The sequence below is a fragment of the Dicentrarchus labrax genome, unplaced genomic scaffold (genome assembly GCF_905237075.1).
Source record: "Dicentrarchus labrax unplaced genomic scaffold, dlabrax2021, whole genome shotgun sequence".
Classification (NCBI taxonomy): domain Eukaryota; kingdom Metazoa; phylum Chordata; class Actinopteri; family Moronidae; genus Dicentrarchus; species Dicentrarchus labrax.
The window spans coordinates 14509576-14535621 of NW_026136715.1; the positions used below are offsets into that span (position 1 = coordinate 14509576).

The 26046-nt window shown below is 38.7% G+C and overlaps 3 protein-coding genes across 5 annotated transcripts in view; 2 read left to right on the forward strand and 1 right to left on the reverse strand.

Annotated features, from left to right (window-relative positions):
- The window catches only part of fkbpl (FKBP prolyl isomerase like), a 51884-nt gene extending 50641 nt beyond the window's left edge, over window positions 1-1243 (reverse strand). Inside the window, exon 1 of the mRNA XM_051424147.1 lies at window positions 1141-1243. The gene's annotated coding sequence lies outside the window, so the exon portion shown is untranslated. The remainder of the gene's footprint in view (window positions 1-1140) is intronic.
- LOC127376832 (putative helicase mov-10-B.1) lies at window positions 834-11943 on the forward strand. 3 transcript variants are annotated; one of them, XM_051424140.1, is made up of 22 exons: window positions 834-968; window positions 1734-1945; window positions 2330-2423; window positions 2656-2803; window positions 3465-3684; window positions 4019-4105; window positions 4558-4717; window positions 4859-5010; window positions 5434-5601; window positions 5816-5922; window positions 6013-6215; window positions 6650-6753; window positions 7418-7515; window positions 7599-7697; window positions 7930-8035; window positions 8157-8274; window positions 8351-8542; window positions 10200-10268; window positions 11059-11184; window positions 11408-11496; window positions 11598-11699; window positions 11827-11943. In XM_051424140.1, the coding sequence occupies exons 2-22, from the start codon at window positions 1749-1751 to the stop codon at window positions 11834-11836; spliced, it is 2649 nt and encodes an 882-aa protein (XP_051280100.1). In that variant the 5' UTR covers window positions 834-968; window positions 1734-1748; the 3' UTR covers window positions 11837-11943. The 3 variants fall into 3 exon arrangements, with proteins under 3 accessions (XP_051280100.1, XP_051280101.1, XP_051280102.1); XM_051424141.1 differs by lacking the exon at window positions 11059-11184; XM_051424142.1 differs by lacking the exon at window positions 2656-2803.
- A 1950-nt stretch (window positions 11944-13893) lies between these two features.
- On the forward strand, window positions 13894-25976 carry LOC127376830 (putative helicase mov-10-B.1). Its single transcript, XM_051424139.1, has 23 exons — window positions 13894-14204; window positions 14325-14427; window positions 15938-16119; window positions 16433-16526; window positions 16645-16786; window positions 16871-17120; window positions 17220-17330; window positions 17925-18105; window positions 18393-18538; window positions 18652-18828; window positions 21541-21653; window positions 21768-21964; window positions 22128-22225; window positions 22414-22511; window positions 22800-22898; window positions 23085-23187; window positions 23278-23395; window positions 23993-24184; window positions 24304-24375; window positions 24496-24621; window positions 24690-24778; window positions 24882-24994; window positions 25100-25976. The coding sequence occupies exons 1-23, from the start codon at window positions 14071-14073 to the stop codon at window positions 25159-25161; spliced, it is 3000 nt and encodes a 999-aa protein (XP_051280099.1). The 5' UTR covers window positions 13894-14070; the 3' UTR covers window positions 25162-25976.
- The last annotated feature ends 70 nt before the right edge of the window (window positions 25977-26046 follow it).

Below are 26046 nucleotides of genomic sequence, written 5' to 3' on the forward strand. Positions count from 1 at the left end.
ATGCTATAAAATATTATAGTGCCACCATCACAAAATATGATGAAGTCATAGCTTACTGCAGACACACTGAGAAAGAAGCTACTGTATGTTAAGGGACCAAATTGAATCAAATCAAACGTAATTTATATAGCTGCTTGCTAAAACTGTACCCCAACTAACTTTACTCATAAACATGACTATTGGACAGAATAGTACCTGATTAGAGAGACTGAGCTAAAATGAGTCTGCGTTGCCCTCTAGTGGCCTGTTCAGATATGAAAATAAAACTGAAACGAGTCAATCATAAGCCAGCTGTTTCTCGCAATTCCTCTCATAATTTTTTTTCCTGTGCAGTGCCACCAGTATCAGCGTCCAAAATCAATTGTAAAGCTGCTGTTTCCTCTCCTCCTGATTTCTGTCCTTGCTGTGCCTGAGCCTCTCCTCCACTTTGAGGGGCAGGGGCCAAAGACAAGGCCTTCAGCTCAAATTAATAGCTCAAGGATATAAACGAACATATACTCATTTGTCTTTATCCGAATAGCCTTATTACACTGGCTGGTTTATGCAAGAACTATAATAGAGCACAATTACAAACAGGGCCACGGTTATGATCATTTTCACGCATGCGCTGAACAATTAAATCACAACTTTAATTAGCAAAAAAGCTCACTTGTTGTGTGTGTCGAGTGTTTCCCCTCACAAACTAACCCCGACTCCAACAAGTCGTCTCTGCGACTCCTAACCATAAACTATATTAACCCAATCCCTCACTCCAACCACAGACTGCAACGCCACGGGAAAAAGAGGAGTGACGTTAAACATAATCTGTCATTACGACATTAACACCTGTTGAAACTGCATCGCTTGCTGCTGTTGCTAGGATACACTCCGACTGAGATTCTGTTTATATTCAAATCAAAACGTTACTTTAAATCCACTTTGTCAAGCTGGTTAGTTCCTCACGCTGCTGCCTGTTGTCCGTCTGTAAAGTAAGTTGCTGACCTGACTTATATGTTTGCTAAATATTAGTTATATTTCTGCGGTTCGCTGTGAACGTTAGCTGGGGCTGTCAGCGCAGTTAACATGCTATCTATTTACAAATGTTAACTTAACTAAAGGTTTCCCTTCAGTCGCCAAACCACACGGAGCATTTGTACTTACCGATAGACTCTGTTATTTTATGTTGTTTTGCAGTTAGTTGCCGCTACCTTAACTACTTAAAACAATGCTAAATTTCACTTTTGAAGCCGCTCAATTTAAGCTAGCTTGCTTCCTCTTCTTATACTGCCACCTAGAGTATAAATGAAACGTAACAACAGCTAGTTAACGTTAGCCAAGTGACATTGAAGTTGGTAGTGCACTGTATTTCTTTCAGCCATGTCCATAATAATATCAATACAATAAGATATTATACTTAACGTTAGGTCTGTGTTTATATTTGCTATATGTTATATTACTGATAGCACAACTTGCAGTAATGTGACTGCTTGTTGCTTGCAGTAGTTAATTAAGTTAGTGAGCTCAGGCCGTATTTTTGTGATGTTCTAGGTTAGGTTTGAAGCTGTAGCTGTTTTGATGGAAGGTTTGACATCACATTATCTTCTAGAGTATAAAAAGAAAAACCTGGGGGATCACATAACTGATTAAAAGCTAATACCAGTACATAGGACTAGGGGTTTTGCTGTCATCATAACTCATAGTATACTCATACTGCAGATTCTGGGTTTATGATCCTCTCTGGTTCTTTTTTTCAGTACCATCAGGACCAAATGAGCTTACTCCACCAGCAGCGACAGCAGCTGCAGATGTTGCCTGCAGTATGGCCTATCCAGAATACAGGACAAAGAAAATCTGGTTACCTGAATGGCCCACAAAATACATTAGATGCTGAAGCACACATGGCTCAGCAGGCCCGCAATAAGATTCAAGCTCGTTTGAAATTGGCAAAGTTATTTCAGCAATACAGGTAAGAAAGTCTTCAATTAGAATTATTAAGCTCAGTCTTTATTGTACTTTTTTAAATTGTGATTACTAAGATTCAAAGGTACCATACTATTCAGGTTGCATTTAAAGAACTGCTCAGATGTGTATAACAACTGTGGCATAAACATAAAGTATGGACACTGCAAAGCTCTCAAACTTAACCAGCTTAACCAACCTTTCACTGATGTGGTTAATGGCCACAAAGACAGGTGCCGTTCTAAATGGTTGCTTTCTCAACCTTCATTGTGCAACTGCTTGTTTAGTGTAATCAAAGCCTTACAACAGAACTGCTGTTCATGTTTGGCAGTCCACTTTATGTATGATATAATTTCAAACAACCCTTATTGTATTACTTGTCGTCCACCAGGGCTCAGCCAATCTCCAATAAATATGGTATCACTGTAAACTCAGACCCTGTGTCAACAGAAGAGAAGATCTGCCTCACTGTGTTCGAAAAGAAGGTGAGACTATGAGGAGTAGTAAGCTTTTTAATGACCAACTAGAACCATGCTTAATACTGATAAAACCATCATTCTAAACATTTGCATTAAGTTGGAGTAGAAGCCTAAAGTGTAGATTAATTAAATTAACATACACATGATGGTGATTGTGTGTGTGGATATGGGTTTGCTCATGTCATGTTTGCAGTAATAAGACTGACAATTTGCATGTAAATTGTTTCCTGCCCAACAGAAAGTTGTGCTGCTCACTGTGAAGAACTCTGGTTTCGCTACAGTTTTTTTGACTTTCCGGGCATTTGACCTCGTTAAGAACATTTTCACTGTGAGCGACTGTCATGGACACATCATGAAATCTATCAAGCGACACAGTCTTGGACCAGGTATGAATAAGAAACACACAATCATGTGCCCCACCTCCAAGAGGGTACAGTGGGTGTTGGATATTGATACAAACAATATCTAACAATAGTGCATATCATGTACACCATTCTTAATTGTTGATTTACAAGGAGAAAGAACACAAACAACTCAGGTAGTTACTGTGCATAGACTACCATGACTTGAAGATTTAGTAAAACCAAGAAAAAAGGCTCCAACTTGCAGAGTACATCAGAAAAGTCGTTGTAAAACGAGAGACAAAAAGCTTGAATCCTAACAGAAACAGGAGATTTCACTGACTGGTCATAGTGAAAACGTTCAAATTCAATTCAATTCAAATATGTGTCATCTTCTCTCCAGTTGAGAGTTACTGTTAATAATCCTCCAATCGTGTCTTAGGTTAAGCTCAGCACAGGCAACGCTTACAACACAATAAGTAGTTTGACAATGAAAACGCTGCATCCAGCAGAAAATATTGAAGATAGTAATTGTGACTTCATGTGGTTTATAATAGATGTGTTATATTTTATTAAATGACAAAAGCCAAGTTTTTAGAATGTCTCAAGCTTTGAAATATCTAGTATATTAATTCACATTTCACAAAGTAACATTACTGCATATATATCTCATTTCTTCTCCTTTTTTCTCCCATGTTGTTTCTAGGAGAGGCATATAAAATTAAGGTCCATTTCTACTCTCACCATGCAGGCTTCTATGAACAATTACTGGTCTTTAAGTTTGAAACATGCCCGCAGTCTGATACATTTGAGATCATGCGCCTCTTGGAAGTAGCACGTCGGACATCTTTTAATGAAGAGGTCCTCCCCACAGCCGCAAACTCATCGTGCGACCTCCAAACTCTGAGGTGGACTCCTGCTGAAGGGTATGACAAGTGGATATCATGTAATGATAATGTTATCTATGTTAGTGTGTTGATTATGTTGTACAGCATTACTTATGAAATCCAGTAAAGTACCTATTGTGATTTATTACATCTGATGACCAGAGAAAGGCAATACTTTGTATTAGTTTTTCTTAGAAATCAGATTTACAGAAGGTACCATAAAAGGTCACATTGTCTTCTGGTTCCCTGCTGACCGTCTCCATTCACATTGAACACTGTGTCAACATCCAAATATCCATACGGCAGATTGCAGCTATTATTATTCATCTAAGTTGTTACTGTCCTGTGTTCTGTCTTTGTTTATCCACTCCAGTTCTGGATTCATGCTTCTTAAGCCTGTTGTGTCATTGAAGTATTATACGATGCCTGACAATATAAAACACTTCAGGGATTCCCACACGTATGTATTTTCACGTGGCCCACACACACACACACACACACACACACACACACACACACACACACTAAATGAGAAGGTGAACCAATTTGTACCATATTTAATTTATTGTTTTAAAGTAAAGCAATTAAGGTTTTTATCCAGCACTGTGGCATATTTTCTGCACATGTCTGGCAATATATTGCATAAAATATTATTTTCTCTTTAAGTAGAGGAAAATTAGTCGATCTGACTCATCTTGAAATAATCTGGTTCAACCCTGGAAAAAAGAGCTGTTAATGTTACATAAACAGCACTCTGTGACTGGAATAAGAAAATCAAATCAGTTCTCTAAATGACTCACTGAAGCAGTATTCATCCAGGTTAGTGTGTTAATAAGGTTAATAGTTTGTAGGGTATATGCAAGATTATAAACTCTAATCATCCAATTTGTCATGTCACTTGGATCTCTTTAGGGACCTGCACAGACCTCTGAACTGGAATAACTACTCCCAGAGGTTCCACTTGTTGCTGCATCTTGAGGAGTTCCAGCAGAAGACCGATATTGAGAAATACAACCAGGATGATGTGCCCTTGTTCAGACACAAAAGCAACACAAACCTTTTCGTTCTGCAGGTGATGCACTACACACACACACACACACACACACACACACACACACACACACACACACAAAATAAGACATAAAGACATTGGCTGGAATTTTCCCCTCAACAATTCAGAATGAAACAGTATGTTGACTTTTTGTGTCATCAGATTACAGGTGTCTCTAAGGGCTCGCTATTGAAGCTCTCTGGTAACCAGGTGCTGGTGACTCCTTTAAATCAGAAAGGAGTTGAGAATGAAATTCACCAAGGCTGGATCTATCATGTGGATGCAGAGCAGGTCTACCTGCAGTTCAGTGAAAAGTAAGAACAGACAATTGGCTAAAAACAAGAAGGGGTCATATGGGATTAAATGGTGACTCCCCTAAAACTTTGTATTGCTGCAGAATTAAATTTACTTTACAGATGGATCTGTATAACAGCATGCTGCTCCTTGTGCTCAACTGGCCAAGTGTATACAATATGACATAACAGCCACAGTCGAGTTTAACTTACAGCTATATAAAATACAGTACGATGATACATTTTAGATTCTGTCCCAGGTGTTGCACCCCTGTTCACAATCAAGCAGCGAGAAATCCCACATAAACGAGGCTGTCTGAAAAGCTCTTGTAACTCTACTGCTGTTGCTTTACTCTCTGTTTGCGAGTTTGCTCACCAATTCAATATGTTAAGTTGTTCAGTCCATAATACCACACTCATGACTACATGTGAATTTGAATGCAGGTTCATAAGTGATTTCAAGGACGGCATGAGGTTCAGGGTTCTCTTCGCTATCAACCGTGTTCCCCTGCGTATCCAGCATAGAGCAGTGGCACGGGTGTACAAGCACGGACTGAGGGAGGTGCTGTTCCCTACTGGAAAACTTTCTTCTCACCATTCACATATACACAGGTCAGCCTACCTCAAGGTCAATAATCCAGGAAAAACATTCAAAATATGTGATATAGACAAGGTCATACTTCAGTACTGTCTTACTGAATCTTATGTGTATAAACAACTAAATGTCTGCCTTATATCCCATCTGTCCCTGAAACTGCTGCATGTAAACACAGACTCTCTTAACTGTGACCCAGCTCTGATATCGCCCCTGTCTCCATGTCATCAGCTTGTTAGGAATCGAGAGCAACCCAGAGCAACACATGGCCATTCAACACATTTTAGCTGGTTCTGCAAAACCTTCCCCTTACCTGGTATTTGGTCCACCTGGCACAGGTACTGTACACATGTGTGAATGCCCCATGACGCTTAAAGTATTTATTTGATTTGTATTCAGAACAATGTATTTTTACATCCGTTGGTCAGGCAAAACAGCAACTTTGGTGGAAGCCATCAACCAGATAGTGAAAACTCAGGCGTCATGCAACATCCTGGCTTGCGCTCCTTCCAACAGTGCAACTGATCATCTTTGTGAGAAGATTCTGGAAGGAAATTTAGGCAATTGGCTGGAGGTGTATCGCTTGTATTCCCTAAGCACTCCTGTGAAAAATATTCCCCAAAATAGCAAGGTCTGGATTAGTATATTATTATTATATTTCACTCAGTTCCTCATAGATAAAGACATCAAAACATTAGCATAAAGATAACACAAATACCTGACAAGAAGCCACATACTATAATTTCAAACAAGGATTGTTTATAAAGATCCACAAATACATACCAGTATATTATAGATTTATGAAGAGTTCTGCTGTTTCATCTCCATCAAATAACTCTCTGATATCCTATTGTTTTAACTTGTTAAGTAAATCCTTACTAGGTTATGTCCTGCCCCAGCATCTACGTCTCAGCAGGGAATTAAAAACATTAAGGGAACAAGATGTTTCATTCTGAGTGTAGTATTATTAAGTCTAGTTTAATACTATCAAACTTAATTTGTGCCTCTGCATACTTTACTATGTGTGTATATGTATGTATGTATGTGCTTTGTGTTTTTCTATAGTTGTGCTGCAACCTGATCTATGGCACAAACACATTTATGATTCCTCCTAAAGAGGAGCTGATGAATTATAAGATCTTGGTTACCACCCTGCAAACTGCGGGAAGGTACAGTAGCTAATGCAATTAATTACTATTTGAATTTCCATTATACTGTTGAATTTACAACAAAAATAAATGTTTGTATTCGTTATCATTCTCTTTAATTGGCAATAAGTATTTTTCACAAAGCATTGGTGTAATAAATTATATAATTGTTGCCTGAATACCACGTAGGCCATATACATGCTGGCTCAGTAGCGTGGCTTAGTGTTCCTTGTATCATCCTCCTGGCTAACACGCACAGACACTGAGCTATAAAACACATAATGGCAGAAAAGGTAAATTTTAGCATTATGTTGATTGTAATTTTTATACATTAAACGTTTTCTAGATTACATCTTCAGATCCACTTGAAGTAGAATTGTCAAGTCAGCGCAGCTTTCATTGAGTCTGTAAAGTAGTTTAATGTGCATGCCTGTTTTATGTCAACATGTGATTCCCTATTTACACTCATAAATAGTAACATCTGAGAAATTCACAGCACTCACACTGTCCTATAAGGTGGACAGTTTTTATTAGTGCTTGGTTTTGTAAGTACAAGTTCCAACTGTCTTCAATGCAAGAAGGTTACAGAACCCTAAAAAAGCACTTGTTACTACAACTTCCTTTCCTTTATCTAGATATTTTTATATCTAAATACATTTTCCCTTCTCTCTCCCTTTCTCTCCAGGCTAGTGACAGGGGGGATTCCTCCAGGTCATTTCACTTATATCTTTGTGGATGAGGCAGGCCAGGCTGCAGAAACAGAGTGTATCATCCCTATAGCAGGTGTCATATTATCACTATATTCCTTATAGTAATTGATCTTCTGTATAGCATGTGCCCTTAACATTTCTGTGTTTCCTCCACAGGTTTACTGAAACCACACAGATGCCAGGTAGTGCTAGCTGGAGATCCTAAACAATTAGGCCCCATCATAACATCCAAAATAGCACAGGAACATGGCATGGGTGAGCACTGTGTACACCTTTTAAACACATAGGTAAAAACCAAAAAAAACTGAAGAAAAAAAAACTGCAGTTTCTAGTTCTAGTAATGCATCAAGTGTTTGATGTATCAAAGGTTTATTTAATGCAAAATCGGTGAATAATAATCAAGGTTGAACCTTCACTTATGTGGTATCCAAATGCTATTTATTACTGCCTGTACCTCAGGAAGTTTGAAGACATTTACTTTGTGCAGGTGTGTCACTGTTGGAGCGTCTGATGGGGGACATTGACCTTTACAAGTCACATGAGACATACGGGTTCAACAACCGCTTTGTCACCAAATTACTGAGGAACTACAGGTGTGGTAGTGGTGATTCTTTCACGTGCTGATGTAACTGAAACCACCCGTTGATATCTCTGTTCACACACCTTGTTTAAACTTGTCCCTGGTTCACATTTTTTCTCTTCACGTTTTCTCAGGTCTCATCCTGCGATCCTGAAAATTCCCAATGAGCTCTTTTATAAAGGAGAACTTCAGCCTTTCGCTCGTAAAGAGAAATGCAATTCATTCTGCAAATGGGAACGCCTGCCCAAGAAAGTAATGTAGACACACATGCATGCAATTCTCTCTCCCTCCCTCCACCTCTATTTTCATTACTCTTTTTGTGTCTCAGGGTTTCCCTTTGATTTTCCATGGAGTGGCAGGTAGTGATGAACGTGATGCCAACAGTCCTTCTGTTTACAACATGGCAGAGGTGGAAGTGTTGAAAGAATACCTGAAAGTCCTTGTTGACCATATTTGTAAAAAGACAGGGACCAAAATTCAACCGAGAGAAATTGGCATCATTGCTCCGTACAGAAAACAAGTGAGTATGTTATTACAGTAATTAAAGTAGTACCCATAATATAACATTAATAGACGTGAAATTGGCACTGCAAGTCAGCTTTGCTGCCATTTCTTTCCAGAGGCTGAGGGCCATACTAAAAAAAACCTAAAAAACAACCTCTCTGGCCAAAAGTACGTTTTCCCCACAGACCGCCTATATAAAAACACATTTGTTAAAACTGTGACAGGACACCTTGAATTGCAAACATGGTCAGTTATTATTGTTTATGTGGTACAAGTAATTACAAGTAATATTTGTCAAATGTTTAACGCAACACCAGGGAAAGAGGTAGTAAAGAGACACTTTTTGTTGTATGTGCTGTTCGAGGGACTGTCATTCAATTGAATGGGTGTCATCTTGGATCCTAATATTAAGTTCCCATGAACTAAATTAATCTAATTTTATTTTATTTATTTATAAAGACAGCACACATGAATTTCAACTGCAGCCATTTGTTAATATATTCTGAAATCAATGAGGTGATGGTTGAAATTTACAGACAACAGACAACAAGACGTCATAAAGACAGCAACAGCAACAAAATGAGCTTTCTCAAGACAAGCCACGCAGAGCAGGAAACAGCAAAACATTAGTGCAATAAAATGGAAACAATATCCATTATTTGGTACATGGTAATGCCATACACCTAACACATTAGCCATGCAGCAGAGTTGTAAGTCACAGCTACGGTATAGAATATCATATGGCATTTTTAATAAATTGCTAGTAAATATTCCATACATACCCAAGCCATGCAAAGGTAACCATGTGGCAGATGGACAAAGGACATGGGACAAGTTAGTAGTAGGTCAGCCAGTAATAATAACAATAGTGGTAAAATTAGCAATGTATTATTGTAGTATTTGGATTTTAAAAAATTGTAAAAAAGAAAAACAAACAAAAAACAGGCTTTGAGACTTTGCGTGAAGATATAGTAGGTGGCACAGTTTCTTACTTCACTTGGAAGGATGTTCTACAGTCAAGAAGCTCTTACAGAAAAACCTAATTAGCTAAAGGAGCTGGACCTGTAGAGATTACAAAGTCCCCTCTCAGAGTAGATCTTGTAGATGTTGTCTGAAGTTTTCTGCTTGATAAAAATATGTAATTGGTAAAGGAGCTTTGCTCTTAAGCATCTTTTTTTCCTTATGTACCTTTTTATTAGGTTTTTATTTAGTAAAGGTAAACTAAATTGATACATATTTGCCAACTGAACAGAAAGCACACACCTTATTTAAAAAAAGTATAGTTATAAAATAAATAAACAACAAGGGGAGGATCCTTCTTTAAAATGAACAAAAAAGTATAGATATAGACATACTTACACACATACATGTATATACGTATAGTATACAAATATATATACTCGCCTACACACACATGCAAGTGATGGTAAGTATTGGGTTTTCTGTCTAACACTTTAAGAGCCTGTCTTTACTCAGAAATAATGGGCTTAAATGTTGTACCTTTCACTTGAGTCCAGATTGTCATATAGTGTGTTAAGTGGGGGATGATTAATACAATATTGCTGAAGTAATAGTTGCATATGTGTTTAAGTTTGATCAAGCACTGTAATGACCAACACCACATGTGGTAAGGGTAACCTTGTTAACATAGTCCCACATTTTCATGCCAACAGGTGGAGAAAATCCAGAAGGCTCTTGAGATGGATAAAGATCTCAAGAAGGAAAACCTGGAAAACATATTGGTATGGAGATACAAAGTTGCAAGACATGTTTGAGAGAGATTTTGGAACTGTACTGGGGCCTGTGTCCAGATAGTTATTTTCTGAGCACCAGCATTTCAGTTGTACCCAGTGAGTAGAGTGTGTATGCGGGCGCATGTGACCACTTAGAGAAATGAGTGCTCTGCGTTATTTGTGTGGTGCTCCGGTCCAAGTTCAGTGTGTAACATGTGGGGCGGGTGGTGTCTATTGTCAGAAACGTGACGATAGACGTATTGTTAGAACAAGCGTTTTTTTGAACTACAGAGGGTGCAGATTCTCTTCTATGGAGCTCCAGATAGGGCCTTTCATGTTGAGTTTGAGTTTCATGACTGCCATAGTTTCTCCTACACACCTCACAACCCGACACGAGCCGTGTTCAGTTAGTTGTAATCTGAAACTTCACGGCTAGATGCCACTAAATCCTACACGCTGGTCCTTTAACACAGTGGTTCCCAACCTGAGATCTCAAGGGGTGCGCACAACTTTGTCTGCTGAGGTTGTGAGGTTACCAGAATTATTATTTACAAAAATTTAATTTATAAAATCCCAATAACACACCCAATTGGATAATCAAAACTCTGTATAATCTAAATTGAAACATATTTTTGGTCCACATTTAAATTCATTAAGCTATTTAATACCTATTTAGTGCGTGTATGCAGGTAGGGGTTGGGGTTGGGGGGGCCTGACTTGTCTTGGACACAGGCAAGGGGGGCTTCAAGGAAAAAAGGTTGGGAACCACTGCTTTAACAGACATTTATATTTTTTGTAGGTTGGCTCAGTGGAGCAGTTTCAGGGTAAAGAATTCAATGTGATTCTGATGTCTACAGTCCGCAGCACTCCCAAACTGACTGCGCACAAGCAACGATTCACTATAGGCTTTCTTGATAATGAGAAGGTGAGAAGACATTACAAAAACACACAATAACTCAAGAGCAATATATACCACCAATAAATTACTGCTCAATTTAGAATTCTCTGAACCTTGCTGAAAAACACTTACACATTAATGAAAAGGCATTGATTTCCATGAAGCGGCTAATGTCCACCATGTAAGCACCATAAGACCAATTCACAGACACTCATTTTTACATGCACACTAACTGAAACTACCTCCTCAGAGGTTCAACGTGGCATTGACCCGAGCACAAGCCTTACTGATTGTGGTTGGAGACCCGAGAGTTTTGAAAACAGACCAAATCTGGAACAAGTAAGTCTTCACCAGTCTAATTATCTTTCAGTGGATAACGAGGGGTTGGACAAATACATAGCTAACTCCTACATGTCTCATACTCTCACCTCTCTTTTTAGATTCATCCATTACTGCTATACAGAAGGGGGTTATCGAGGAATTACAGTCTTTGATGCAGAGGAGGAAGATGCACCGACAAACGCACACTTATCGCACCGCTGGTAATGTGCACATTCACATAAACTCACTCATACTGAAATGTCTTTCCTTTGTACAAAAATTCTTGAATAGTCTTAAAGACTAAGGGATATTTGGCTTCTCTGTCCACCTTTGATTTACACCCCACAGTGGAGAGTGATTCAGCAACAGCTGGACCCGTGTTGAAGGACAGACTTCGCACACTAGATCCTGATAAAAGAACTTTATCAAGAATGAAGTAGAATAAAGAACTGGATGAGAAACTGAGTACTAAGATTGGAGTCACAAATGTGTTTTTCACTTACAGACACAAAGCAGAACTGCAAAGCAGAATTGTATTTTATTTAGATTTAGCAAACATTTTAAATTATTAGTATTATTTAAAGAGAATTAGAGTGGTGGGTTTCCTTTTTCATATCTAACAAATAACAAATAAAAAAACATCAGCGCTCACTTACTTGGTTTTGCTGTTAATCCCAACCCTGATTATAGACCTGAGTTATATTAAACTAGTCTATAGAGATAGTTCTTTTTGTTAATACAATTCTAAAGTGAACAAGATTGTTTCACAAAAATACAGACTGACTGTTTTTAAACCTAAAAAGTTTACTACCCTACCCATTTAATCACCACCCACATGTCAGATTTCTCTTAGAAATTCAAAGCAAAGCAAGCGAAAACAAAAAGGCAATTCTGTGTTTTTATCAGGTCTCCCAAAACAATTTCAAAGAGAAGAGCTATATTTCCATTGCAGCAATCAGTGACACCTGCTGACAGCTGACAGTCAGGAAAACATTAACTCACTTTATGGTTGGTTAGGAAATGTGGAGCAGCACCTTTTAAAGGCCCTTGGTCATAAGGTCAACTATAGTCAAGTGGAGAGTTTCATTTTCATTTTACTAGCTGAAATAATGAGATGACTCTACAAACTGTAGTTGAATGAATAGATATTTGTATAACAAACTTCCTAGGCCTACAGTATTATCAACTTTTATTTATTTTATATTAAGAGACACAATTCTGTGTATTAATACTTTGTTAATTTGGGTTGTCAACCTTTTCTATAAATTAATGTCTCTAAGACCAAGGAAATATATTGATTTCTGCAAGTCATCTTCTCTCTACCACTTCCTTGGAAATAACCCCATGTTTGATGACAACACTGATTTTATCTGTAAAGAAGGAAACCAAAAGTCAAGGAACCAAAACCTTGTTGTTGATTTGGCAATCTCAGACTCAAAAACAAAAAACAACTGAAGCTGTGGCACAAAGTCACTGAAGACAATCTAAATTATCTTAAGCAATGCTGTCTTACTGAACTTCCTGGAATCACTGTGTAAAGCGTGAAACTCCCTGCACGCCTTACATAATGAGTTCAAGTTGCTGCCTGCAATGCAATGACAGACAACCCAGCATCAGCATCAGGATCTCCTCCTGGCCTTCATTTACCAAACCCTTCTGAACGTGTGTCATATCCTCTTATACAGTATGCCCCAAGTTATCACAGTGTTTTAACATTCAGAATTTTAAGTTAAATTTATATTGACCATGCCCATTTACTGCTTGTATGAAATACAGGGACTATTTCCCATAGTCTACACTCATTGTTTGCCTAGCCATTATGTTTTCTGAAGGCAAAATATTACTTAAAATAAAACTTTTGTGCGCCGTATGCTTTCAATCAGTCAGAAAATGTTTGCCATAAAGTGCTGTTTCTATGCACTTTAAATCCTGTTTACGTTTTACAGGTTGAATCAGTCACAAAAGTTAAACAAGTGAGACTAATTTCCCAATGCACACTGTCTAGGTTTGTGCTTCACATTTTAACTGCAGGGATATTACTGCTCTCTCCATCTTAATCACATCATTAATTAACATAATGTGTAAGTAAAATAGCATTAAGGTTTATCATTAATTCACTTAATATGTTTAATAATGAATATCTTAGTATTTGTTTCACTACTGCATGGCTCGGGTTGCAGGCAGTTTCCACCACATTAACTAATCACGTTGCAGTTATTATATAAATCATATGAAGGTATTATTGTTGACTTGCTCACTGACTGACTCATAAAAATCAAACCTTGTAATAGCTCTGTTTTTATGTTTGTAGTTTAATTCGCTTTGCTCATTCGGCCAGCTCGTTAAGTTTCGTTTCTCCGGGCTGGCCCGCTGTGTGGGAGCACCTGCTTTAAATATCCGAGCTGGACTGTCTCAGTGTCAACAGCTCCGCGTCTGCACAGTAGGAGAGACACCGCCCATGCGGACTGTCCTGGAATAGAAAGAGAACAGCAAACCCCGGTGTTTCTTAGCTATCTTTTTAATATCCGTATTCAGCCGAATAGCCTGGACATTTTCTTGTTTGAATAACGTCGATCGTATAAATCTTTGATCATGGTTAATATGAAGTTAAGTTTACGCTGTCAGATTGGACTGGAGTTCTTTGAGTTTTTGAATGAGACTGATCGGGCATCCATCACAGACAGACTTGAACTAAGAGACATTTACAACGATGAGTTCAGGCTCAGGTGAGTTGTCCTTCGTTATGTTACATTATGCATGTAACAGTATGACAATTTTATAAACATTTACGTAATACATTTATGTAAAATAAATGTTTTATATAAACTAAATGTCTTTTATTTTAGGAATCCAGGGACCAAAGATCCAAACTTCGGTTCAGTCCTCTATGCCCTGAAGATGTCCAACAAAATAACGAGACGGAGAGACATTATTCGCTTCAACCCCACGGTATGCATGTCCACATGACACTTTAGGCTGTTGACGTGTTATTTAGTGTTATGGAACGGAAACCACATTTGCAGCCTCTCAGATGTGATCATGCAGAATTGATGTGCAATCTTTGGCTGTCAGTCACTGTAATGGCTTACTGTATTTCCCCCACAACAACTATAGCTAATTTCTCACTTTATTTGAAGTTACTTTACTTTAGCAATAAGACTAGCAGTTTTAAAGTTGTGGTCACGCGCTGTTTATTAAGTGGAAATACAAAACTCATCTTTGTATTTTCTGGCTCCCACTTCGATTTTGACACAACTTGGTTTTAGTTTAAATTACATGTTGTAAATCATATGAAACAAACAATTACTGCAGGCTGGATCCAACCTGAATGTCTCTTTATTTAGACCCGTCATTTAAAGCATTTATCATACAGTGTAATTGGGGTTAAAGTCTATTACACATCTGATCACTATAAATAATTGGTTGGTATGTGTAGGTGTGGTTAGGTGATCCTGTTGGAGTGGTGATCACATGCAACAGTGATGTCACTCTGCACCAGGGGCTATAATGTACAGTATAAACACAAATCTGTCTTTCTTTAATCTTGGTTCCAAAAACAACAAGCTGTTCTGGTTGATCAGTTATTTATTTAATATGTAATAGTTATGTAATGTTATGGATATATATATTAAAGATTTGACACCAAGTTTTTTAGAGATTTAATGTTTTAAACTGACAACAACGATGTGTCAGCAGAAGCTTTGTCATAAGCCTCAGTGACTTGCAAAATAACTTTATGTGTAAGGATAGGGTGTTGTCACTTTCTCAGAAACCAAACTTCCGGTCTGAGAGAAACCAACTGTATACACATTTGGGCCATTGAATAGAATTTAACTTTAAAAGTAAAAAAAAAAAAAAAAAAAGCGCTTTAAAATTCACTCCAGAGCACAAAAGTCAAATTTTATTCATATAGCCCAAAACCACAACAACACCCTGTGCTGTGTGCCGTGAGCTTTCAGGCCACATCCTGGAATGTGGGAGTATTAGGTCATTTTCAGGCGAAGAAGAAAAATGTATTACCTAAATAGTTTTATTCTTATCTGACCCTGATATTGTCTTTCCTGTTTCCTGTGTGTTGAGCAAAGGATCTAAATTGTCTGTCTTCAGGATAGAGGTCAGAGAAGTAGAGATACCGCTATGTGTTTTTCTCTCCATGCTGCATGATTGCATGAATATAATATCTATATTCTTCTGAAGCTGAAGATTTCTACCACATAAGCCTGTCCGTCATAAATGTGACTATCTATCCTTGAGCCCTGGCAGGGCCTGTTTTGTGTGGTCATGTGTACAGGAGGTTTAGGAGTTCATCAGTTCTCTGTAAAAGATGTAAATTGTTCATCATCATCCTCTTCATCAGACTGTACAAGATAAAAAAAAAAGTAACAGAGTTTATTCAGCTACTTGATAGTGGAAGTTTTCCTCTGGAAACAAAATTGGCATGAGGTTATTTTCTGCACAGGTCAAAGCTCATTATCAGGACCAGTGGCATTCACACAGGGGCCGTCAGCCAGAGCCTTCCCCGAGTGGAGCTGCCAGTCCCGGGACAGTACAGACCTTCATGTCTGGAAATGGCGCTGTGACGGGTGTTCGAGCCCGGAGGCAGCTGGCCGGGCTTCTGATGACCAAACTGAAGACAGACAGGTAACAGGGTCCTCTTTTAGTTATCATGTTCCCAAAAGCCACTTCTCTAGCTAGAATGCTGCACTCCACAAAGTTGTGAATTACATAGCTTCCCATCAAACATTTAACTGTCACTCTTCTGTCACTGGCCTTGCAATTACTACATCATCCCCTCTCATCTGGCTGTATTATTTCACAATGCGGCTATAGAACTAGAATATGTGAAAGAGTATATTTGAAAATGTTGAGATTTAAGCAGAATCTTCAAAGTCACGGAGCACTCTGCTGCCTTTAATGAAGTGTCTCATAACCTTTGCTCTTTTTGCACACACAGGGCTCAGTTCATCTCTGACAAAAATGGTATCCGCATCATCTCTGACTATGAGTTTGAGAATGGGAAACTTTGCTTGCGTGTGGATGAATGTGAGGTATTTATGTTAAGAAACTGCAGTGTTGTCTGATGACCAATTGCTAAATCAGATAAACCTGTTGTCTGTTATGGTATAAATATGAAGCTATGTTTCTTCTCCCTTTTTTTTGAAACAGTGCGTGGTGAAACTGAAAGTGGAAAACACTGGAACAGCCCCTGTGTATTTCACCCACTACACCCCACTGCACTGGCTCAAGAACTTCATTCTGATGGATGAGCACAAAGTGACCAAGACAAACCCTCTTTGTCTACAACCAGGTAATAAATATCATGATGCCATATTTGCTCAGCTGATAGAAAATGTAATAAATACAATAAACTTTATTACCTGTCTTTTCTCAGGTGACAGCTATGGCATCCAGGTCCGCTTTCACTGCACTTCGGTTGGTTTTTATCCAGCTACACTGGCCTTTGAGTTTAAACCAGACCTGGAGACCTCCACTGTGTTCCACATTGTGCGTTTTCTTGAGGCTCATTATATTACTGCCTTAGGACGGGAGCTAGCACCTATAGCGCCCTACAAACCTCGCTCCCTCCCTGCCTGGACCCCTGAGGTTGATTACACAGTTGTGGATGGACAGCGACCTGAAGGGTATCATGTTAACTCAACGCACTGTTAAATAAATGTAAAATTTTATATGCTGTATGCCTGCTGGTGACGTAGCCAATCCTTTTTGCATCCTCTTACCAGGCTGTCAGTGATGCGGCTACAACATGTGGTTGAGCTGAAACAATATAAACTGCCAGCACATTTGAACCAGCTCATACAGTCACTGAAGCAGTCGTTCTTCTCCGATACAAGGTAAGTTAGGTTCAGTTTTTCATGTCCAGCTACAGGGCAGTGTTTTAAATATCACAGTGTAACCAAGAGAAATTACATTTATACAACTAATTTGCAACAGCAACACGTTTTAAGGAAATCTTAATGCAGACCGGATTACATTTTAGATCACCATAAGGAGGAAATGTTTTTAATTAACGCATCTGGCAAGTTGCAAAAGTATAAAATGTTAATTGACAACATATTTTGATTGTTTTCCACCAAAATTTCTGGTCTTGCAATACAAAATCTACCTGTAGTGACTGCTATTATATGAATCTTTTTATGGTTGGGTTTAGACACTGGCAGCATTTGGTTAAGGTTAGGGAAGGATTGTGGTCTTGATTTAATACAGAAATAGTCCTCAGTGACTTGAAGACATAATGCGATTATTAATTTAACCAAAAACACGATCTTTCCCCCAAAAGACCCAGGCTTTTGAGTATGTACATGTAATTTCTCGGAGGCAGGGTTTGTGACAAAAAACATTAATTCATGATATAAAACAACCCTGCTTCTGTTCTACAACATATGCATATGCCATACAATGTGTTTCCTTTCCTTTGGTCTGTTTAGAAGGGTCTTGCTGGAAAGTCCCTTGAGCTGGGAGAACTACTCCGAGAAGTTCCACCTGTTGCTGTATCTGGAGGAGCAACAGATGGTGGTGGACATCAAGAGATACAACATCCCCAACAAAGAAAGCAAAGAGGCCAAAATGTACAGAGACCTGCGCAACAAGAAACTTCTTGTTCTGAAGGTTAATATGTGTATCTCACTCATTCACCCACAGAATTACCTTGTCCTTCATGTCCTTCACAAGACGACTGTTAAAGTTTTAGAATATCACAATAATCCCTTGTAATTTAAACATTTGTGCACAGCTGGTACACTGGCTAATGTGGAATAACACATCCCTGACAGCAGGTTGTGATGCAGTATGATGAGAGAAAATATAGCATGTATAAGTATAATTATTTCAATAAATAACTTATTAATTGACATAAAAATAATTCATACCTTTCTTTGTTCTTGTTCACCTGCCAGGTACCTGGTGTGTCTGAGAACCGCCCGTCTGTGCTACGAGGGGATGCGCTGCTAGTGTATCCCGTAGGAGAAGATAAAGGGGTGAAGTACCGCGGCTACGTCCACAGTGTGGAGCTGGACCAGGTCAAACTCGGCTTCGACTCAGCGTAAGATCATGAAAATTACAGTAACATGCAATAATTAGGCAATAAAAATATTGATGTGAACATTTTTGTTAGTATCCAAGATTCACACAGTTTGTCTATGAATTTGTTTTCAGATTACTGGATCGCTTTGTAGATGGCATGGAATTCAATGTTGAGTTCACTGTCAACCGTGTGACTTTGCGTCTTCAGCACAGAGCAGCAGAGCTGGCAGTGAAGTACAGACTGGGAAAGGTGTTGTTCCCTGCTGCTCCTGCCTTCCCCTCTCAGCAAACTGAGCTTCCCAAACTCAGGTCAGGCATGCAAATATATACACTGCATATATCTTTGTGATGTGTGTGTAATGTGTTATCTGGCGATTTTACAGCACAAATGTCTGTAATATGTATCCCTCCCTTGAAGGGCTCCATATTACATTAGGTGCAAAGTGGCACACAACACAGCGCAAGGGTCGTTGCTAGTTTCTGAAAATTATATTTATATGTGTGGTCAAATTGAGTCATATTTTTTATTTTGCAAAGTATCAAATGTGGAGCAAGAGGGGGAGAAATATGGTGCTGCACATAACAAGACACATACAGGTCTGACTCAGACAGGTCTGAAACGTGTTAGATTAATTTATGAATCTTAAAAAATGTCATTCAGGTGAACGTATCTGGAATGGAACATCAGTACTGATGTTCCATTTGCTTTAGCTGTGGTTTATTTTTCTTTGTCTCAGTACACCTTGATTAATAAAGTTTTGGCTATATGACTATAGTGAGAGACAACAAACTTTCAACAGATGGCAAATAGAATTGACAGTTTCACTCACAGTGTAAGGTTAGTTTGCGTCGAACAGGATACAAGCAAACCGAGTTGTCTCAAGAATTAACTGAAGAACAAGAAATCACTCTCTTATATACCTTTGTACTAATGATGAATTTGCTGACTATACAGTGTATGATTACTGCAATAACGTAAGCATACTGTCATAGCTCACCTGATACCTTCATTTCACCCGTAGTTGACAACAATCTTCCCTTCCATCCTGAACCCTTCTCCATGGTCACCTTGAGTTTTACCCCAACTCCTACATCCCCTTATTGTACTATACCTACACATGTTTTTTACTGGGCCTGTTTCACATCTGCTACATGTTTCCCCTTATAGTTGCATTAAAGTTTCCCTAACCCATATACTTACTTCTCTGCCAGAGTTTCTTACCATAAACACAGAACCGTATCCCAGAATGCAGTTTCTCTACTACACTGTCCACAGCTGGTTGTGTGTCAGTTCTTTCCTTTGACTTTATTAAATACCTGAGGCATCACACAGCAGCAGAAACGCTAAGTGTGTCTTTAAATTGCGAGGAGCTGTAGCTTCATTAACAGGCAGACAGGAGGATAATGTTAGTAAATTTGAGTACAGACTTTGCTTATTTCTAAATCACAAGGTCCCTCAGTAATGATAGTCCCATGCGTGTAATCACAATTGCAATCAATCATGACCAGCCTGACATATATATAACCAGATTATATATATGTCATATATTATAATTGCGATACACGATAGTCATGAAAATATACTTCATACTTTTAAAATGGTACTGTGGTGGCTATTTGTTAAATAAAGCATACAAAGTAAGTATGAGTTCTGGGGCAATAGACAGAGACAGTGTGGTGCGACAATGGGTCTCATCATGTCGTTGGCTGTTCAGTGAAGTCTCAACATCCCGCTGTTTACTTGGACATAGAGTGTAGTTAGAAACGGGGTTGAAGGTATGTATATAATAGCCTCTTGAACAAGCCATGTGAGGATATTCACGATTATTCAGATTTAGGATTATGGCGATAATGGAAATTCACCACGATAAAATGTTTATCACAAAACATGATAATATCGTATATCGTCCAATCCCCAGTCTCCAAATCATCTGACATTTCCTCAGCACAAAACCGTTCTGCAACACTGCCATTTAAATACTAATGTCCCAGGTATATTAGGCACGTGTGGCTTTTAAAGGAAATGGGAGATGACACTGTGATTGATTTAATGCATGTTATACCCTTTTAATTAATTTGATTAATTAAGAGACTAAATACAACCCTGTGTACCTAAATAGTGTGCCGTTTAACTGGCAAAAGTGGAATTGGACACAGCCTAAATGCACTTGTACCATGCATGATATTGATCATTTGAAAGGGGCCATTTAACATTAGTTATTGAGCTCCACATATAATCACTCTAGTCAACTAAGGCTGGAATTATGGTTCTCCGAACATGTAAACTCTCTGCTGGTCTACGCAGAGAAGGGAGTGAAAAATATTTCTTTAGGGGGGGGCTTTCTAATTTCTAACTACTCCTACAAATATAGAGGGAAAAAATATCCCAATAGTTGTAACAGAAAATACTGCTCACTTCCTAGTTATCTGGTTTATGTTCAGTCAGAACTAATGGATACCGTATTATTACATTAAATATCATATTAATAGAGGCATTTGAAAGAGGTTTCACATAATCTCATTACAAGATAAAACATGTCATTCCTAGTCTTTGATCAGACAGCATGCAAATCAGATTTGTTTCTCAAATCAGATGTTTAAGGCCGACTGTCCGCACTGTTATTTGCAAGTGATCAGATAGGACACTGTATTGATGTTGACTGATGGTCTCTGTATGCCCTTCATATCGCTAGATTTTAAGTTGTCGTTGGGTGTCACGTTGCAAGTAACGCGAAAGACACTTTGAAGTTCTTGGAATCCAATTTGCATTGACATTTCATGTGTTTTTTTGCTGTCCAGACTTTATATCTACATCAATCAGGACACAGTGTGCATATAACAATAAACAGATTTGGGCTGGCAGCCTGAACAAGGCCTAACAGTGCTGACCCAAAACCAGGTTGTTTTACCTGATGAGAGTATGAGATTGTTGAAGAAAACATAACAGCTGATTCTCTCTATCTGTGACCCAGCTCTGACCTCATACCCTACCTATCTGTTCCTCTATCTTCCTCTTGATAGGCTGTTTGACTCAAAGCTGGAGGAAAACCCTGAGCAGTATCGGGCTGTACAACACATTGTAGCTGGCTCCTCCAAACCTGCCCCTTACCTGGTGTTTGGCCCACCTGGAACAGGTACAGCAAGTACCAGAACATTACTTTATCTTCACTGTTTAAGCAATTTTAGGTAGCATTAGCATTCACTCACTTCACTTAATTCTTTATTCCGGTGGTTCTTTGTTTGTTCAGGCAAAACTGTGACTCTTGTGGAGGCCATCAAGCAGATAGAAAAGAACGAGCCTTCCTGCCACATCCTGGCCTGCGCTCCCTCCAACAGCGCTGCTGATCTGCTCTGCAAGAAGATTCTGGAACATGTGGAGGAGCGTAAAGTGTACCGCATGTATGCCAGCAGCCGGGACCCAAAATTTGTCCCTGACGAACTAATGGTTAGTGCCAGTGCCTGTGTGATTGGAGAAGTCAGATTATCGACCCCTATTTACTTGCTTTCTTGCTGCAATACTGCTGCACTTCCCATTGCTTCACATGTTGGATACTATCGTACTATTGCTGTTGAGCTTAGTGTACACTGACTGTGTGGTACTTTCACAGGCATGCTCTAACTTGGTAGGACAGTGTTACATTTATCCCGCCAAAGAGGAGCTGATGAAGTATAACATCATGGTCACCACTTTGTTAACCGCTGGAAGGTAGTGATTGGTTCTCTCAGTTTGCTCACCTGCATGATACTTAAAAAAAGTTGCATTTTATTGTTGCATGCTACATACTCACATCTTGTTTATATTATCTGCCATCCAAAATACTACCAGTCAACCCTACTGATGTACTTCTGTGGGAGTAAGTAAACTAACATATATGTACTCTGTACTCTCTGTAGACTGGTCACAGGAGACATCCCTGAAGATCATTTCACTCACGTGTTTGTGGACGAGGCGGGACATGCCGTGGAGACTGAATGTTTAGTCCCATTGGCAGGTAAAGAAAAGTTAAAAGTCCGGTGTGTAACATTTAGGAGGATCCATTTTTTTATCTACTTCTCAAACACTGGCTCTAGATGAGGCATTTTTTTGCATCCACCATAGTTTCTCCTACATGCTTGGAATGGGAGGTTGAGGCGAGGGGGTTGTAATTTGTGACTACACTCCTAGATGCCACTAAATCCTACACGCTGGTCTTTTAAACAGTTTTTCACAAATAGTTTTTGTAGTTTAGTATATTTACCTATAATAACCTTGGTTGATTTTTGTTATCTCTGGATCAAAGGGCTGCTCAAGGCAGAATCCGGTCAGGTTGTTCTGGCTGGAGACCCCAAGCAGCTTGGACCAATTCTCAGATCCCCTTTTGCGCTAAAATATGGAATGGGTAAGTACACACACAGTCACATATACTGTAAATTGTCCTTTTTATAACACTGTAGTTTGGCTAAATGAAGATGCAGTTCAGTTTTTGTTAGTTAACGCTCAGATTTTAACTTAAAACATAGTCTTGCTCTACTTGTGTGTGTGTATTTCTGGAGTGTCTGGAGTTAAAAGGCTCTGCTATCTGCAGGAGTGTCCCTCTTAGAGCGCATGATGAATGATTTCCCTATCTACCTGAAGAACGAGGGCGTGTTCAACAATCGCTTTGTCACCAAACTGCTGCACAACTACAGGTGTGTTAGTAGAGATGGTTATAGTCTGTCACTCCTGACAGAAATGTCAGATTTTCCACATCTATTTTCATTTATGTTTGTCCTTTTCAGGTCCCACCCTGCCATTCTGAAGATTCCCAACGAGCTCTTCTATGACGGAGAGCTGCAGGTTAGCGCGAATGAAATGTTACGCAACTCCTACTGCAGATGGGAATACCTCCCAAAGAAGGTAATGATTCTTCAGATTCTACAGTGCTTGTGCAAACTGGTCACTAAAAAATCAAAGCATGAAAAATACCTCAAGACTTAGTTACGTCTTTACTATTCAATATATAATAAATATAACAAACATTTGCTGTTTTTTGGTGGATTTTTTTATGTTATGATTTTTACGTCATTGTAAATTGACTAATCAATAATGAACATAATTGTTCTATTACTAATACTAATACTCACTTTCAGGGGCAGTGTTCTCCTATTAGAGCATCTTCATTGAAAGAGAATACATCTTCATTACTTTTAATGATTTTTACTTTCTGATTATAAAGTACTGTATTCATTGTGAAGACACAGAATAGACAGATCGATTTCCATTTCAACATTGACTGGCATGTGCTTCAACTTCACATTATTAACAAAAAAACAACCCTATAACACACTTTTGCAGCACTTTTTACTCTGTTTAACAGTTGTGAACTGTGGTAAATGTTTATTCCACCTCACAGGAGCACAGACTTCAAAAGAAGTTTTGTAAAAGAATATATAAAAACCTTCTTTAATAATGTTTATATTGTGAAATGTAAAATATATCTCACGTACCTCTCAGGACTTCCCGGTGATCTTCCATGGCGTGACTGGTATTGATGAGCGTGAGGCCAGCAGTCCTTCATTCTTTAACGTAGCAGAGGTGGAGGTGCTGATGGACTACGTGAAGAAACTGCTGGAGACACAAAGCAGGAAGGGCCTGGCTACCATTTCACCCAGAGACATAGGAATCATCGCCCCCTACAGGAAACAGGTTAGAATTTATTCAATTCAACACACACAGAATACCACAGTTTGTTGTTGTTTCAGAGTACAAAATAAGACAAATAACATAGTTAAAAAATGTTGCTGTTTTTTCTTTGTGTCACACAGGTGCAGAAAATCCGTAAGGCTCTGGAAAAAGTTGGGAAAGACCTTAAATTTAAGGACATGGAGAAGCTCAAGGTAATTAAATATTTCACACTTAACTTAGTAACTTAGAAACACGCAGCAGAAGCAGTGTCTTAAGTGTGTGTGTGTGTGTGTGTGTGTGTGTGTGTGTGTGTGTGTGTGTGTGTGTGTCAGGTTGGTTCGGTGGAGGAGTTCCAGGGTCAAGAGAGGAGAGTGATCATGGTGTCTACGGTTCGGAGCAGCCCCAATTACGTAGAGATAGACAAACAGTTCAACCTCGGCTTTGTCAAGAATGAGAAGGTACAGAACAGAAACACATGCAGGTACACTATATGTACACACAAAGCATTATTCTGATTTTTTTCCAGAGATTCAACGTGGCTGTGACTCGAGCTAAAGCCCTGCTGATTGTGGTGGGAAACCCCAGGGTGCTGAACACAGATACTACCTGGGCCCGGTACGTGTCACATGGCTACTTCTGGTCTCTGCTGTCAGCGTACGTACATGAACATTTACGTTAAAATTAAATTGTTTTTCTCTGCATCCCTGCTTGTCTGCAGCTTCATCCAGTACTGTCAAGATGAAGGAGGCTACACCGGCTTTACTCCAGCAGAGGAAGAGGAGGACATTGTGGAGAGACTGTCTGTTCTCTACCTCAGCATTGAGGCTACAGGTAACCAACATATATTGTTATTTTCATTCGTATCCCCCCTCAAATTAACATTTCAAATTGATGCTTAAATTGTCCACCTTGCTTGTTTTCTGTGACTCATTTCAGTGGAGACCGCCGAGAGTGTTGTTCAGCAGCATCTGGACCCCGAGTGGAGGAACGACCTGTGAGGGAAAGGAAATTTCCATCCCTTGAAGGGATTCATTTTGCTTTCAGACTGGAATATTTCTTCACCAGATGCTTCAAAACGAAATATTCATAACAATTTTTTACATTTGTACTTTATGGCTGCCATTTACAAGACAAGAATAACATCGACAATATCTCTTTAATGTCAGCTATATGAACTTTACCAAAGACCACGAAGGACAGGGAGCTGATTCATGTTTAGAGCAGTTTGTCTTCGCTCCCTCAGTGGATAGCATCAAAACCTCTTTTAAATATTCCTTTTACACAGTTAAAACCACAGCCAATCATCAGACCTAAATCTTCAATTTTAAGTTAATTTATATTGTTATTTAAAATTAATTTTACCAACCAAAACTGTCAGTCTCAGGTTTGTTATTTAATTGACAGTTTTACTTTCAACCGACTGTACGGCAGGGTCCATACATGTATGAAATGTCCAATCTATTTTTAAGTCACTGTGATTGAATACAGATATATTTTTATTGATATTAACCTAATAAAAAAATGTCTATGGTCTATTTTGAACTATTTGCTATTTTAAAATATAAAGTAAATGTTAAAACTACAAATTTCATCCAAACTAGAGCTAGAAATTGTTTGTATCATTTGGGATTTTTATTTTTTTTGAAATGGCAATTTGTAGTTTAAAAGTTTGTTTTTCATGCCATATTGAAATCAATGTAATCTAACTGCAGCCTGAAACACTGGGGAAAGTACAAATCCAAGACACAATGGTAATTGTACAGTAGGAAATGACAGTAATTACATGTGATTTGTATAAATTAATTTAATATTGGTCCTTTTGCTAATGGAGATGTTACTGCATGTCAGAATTTGAATGTAAATGCATTTCTAAAGAAAAATAC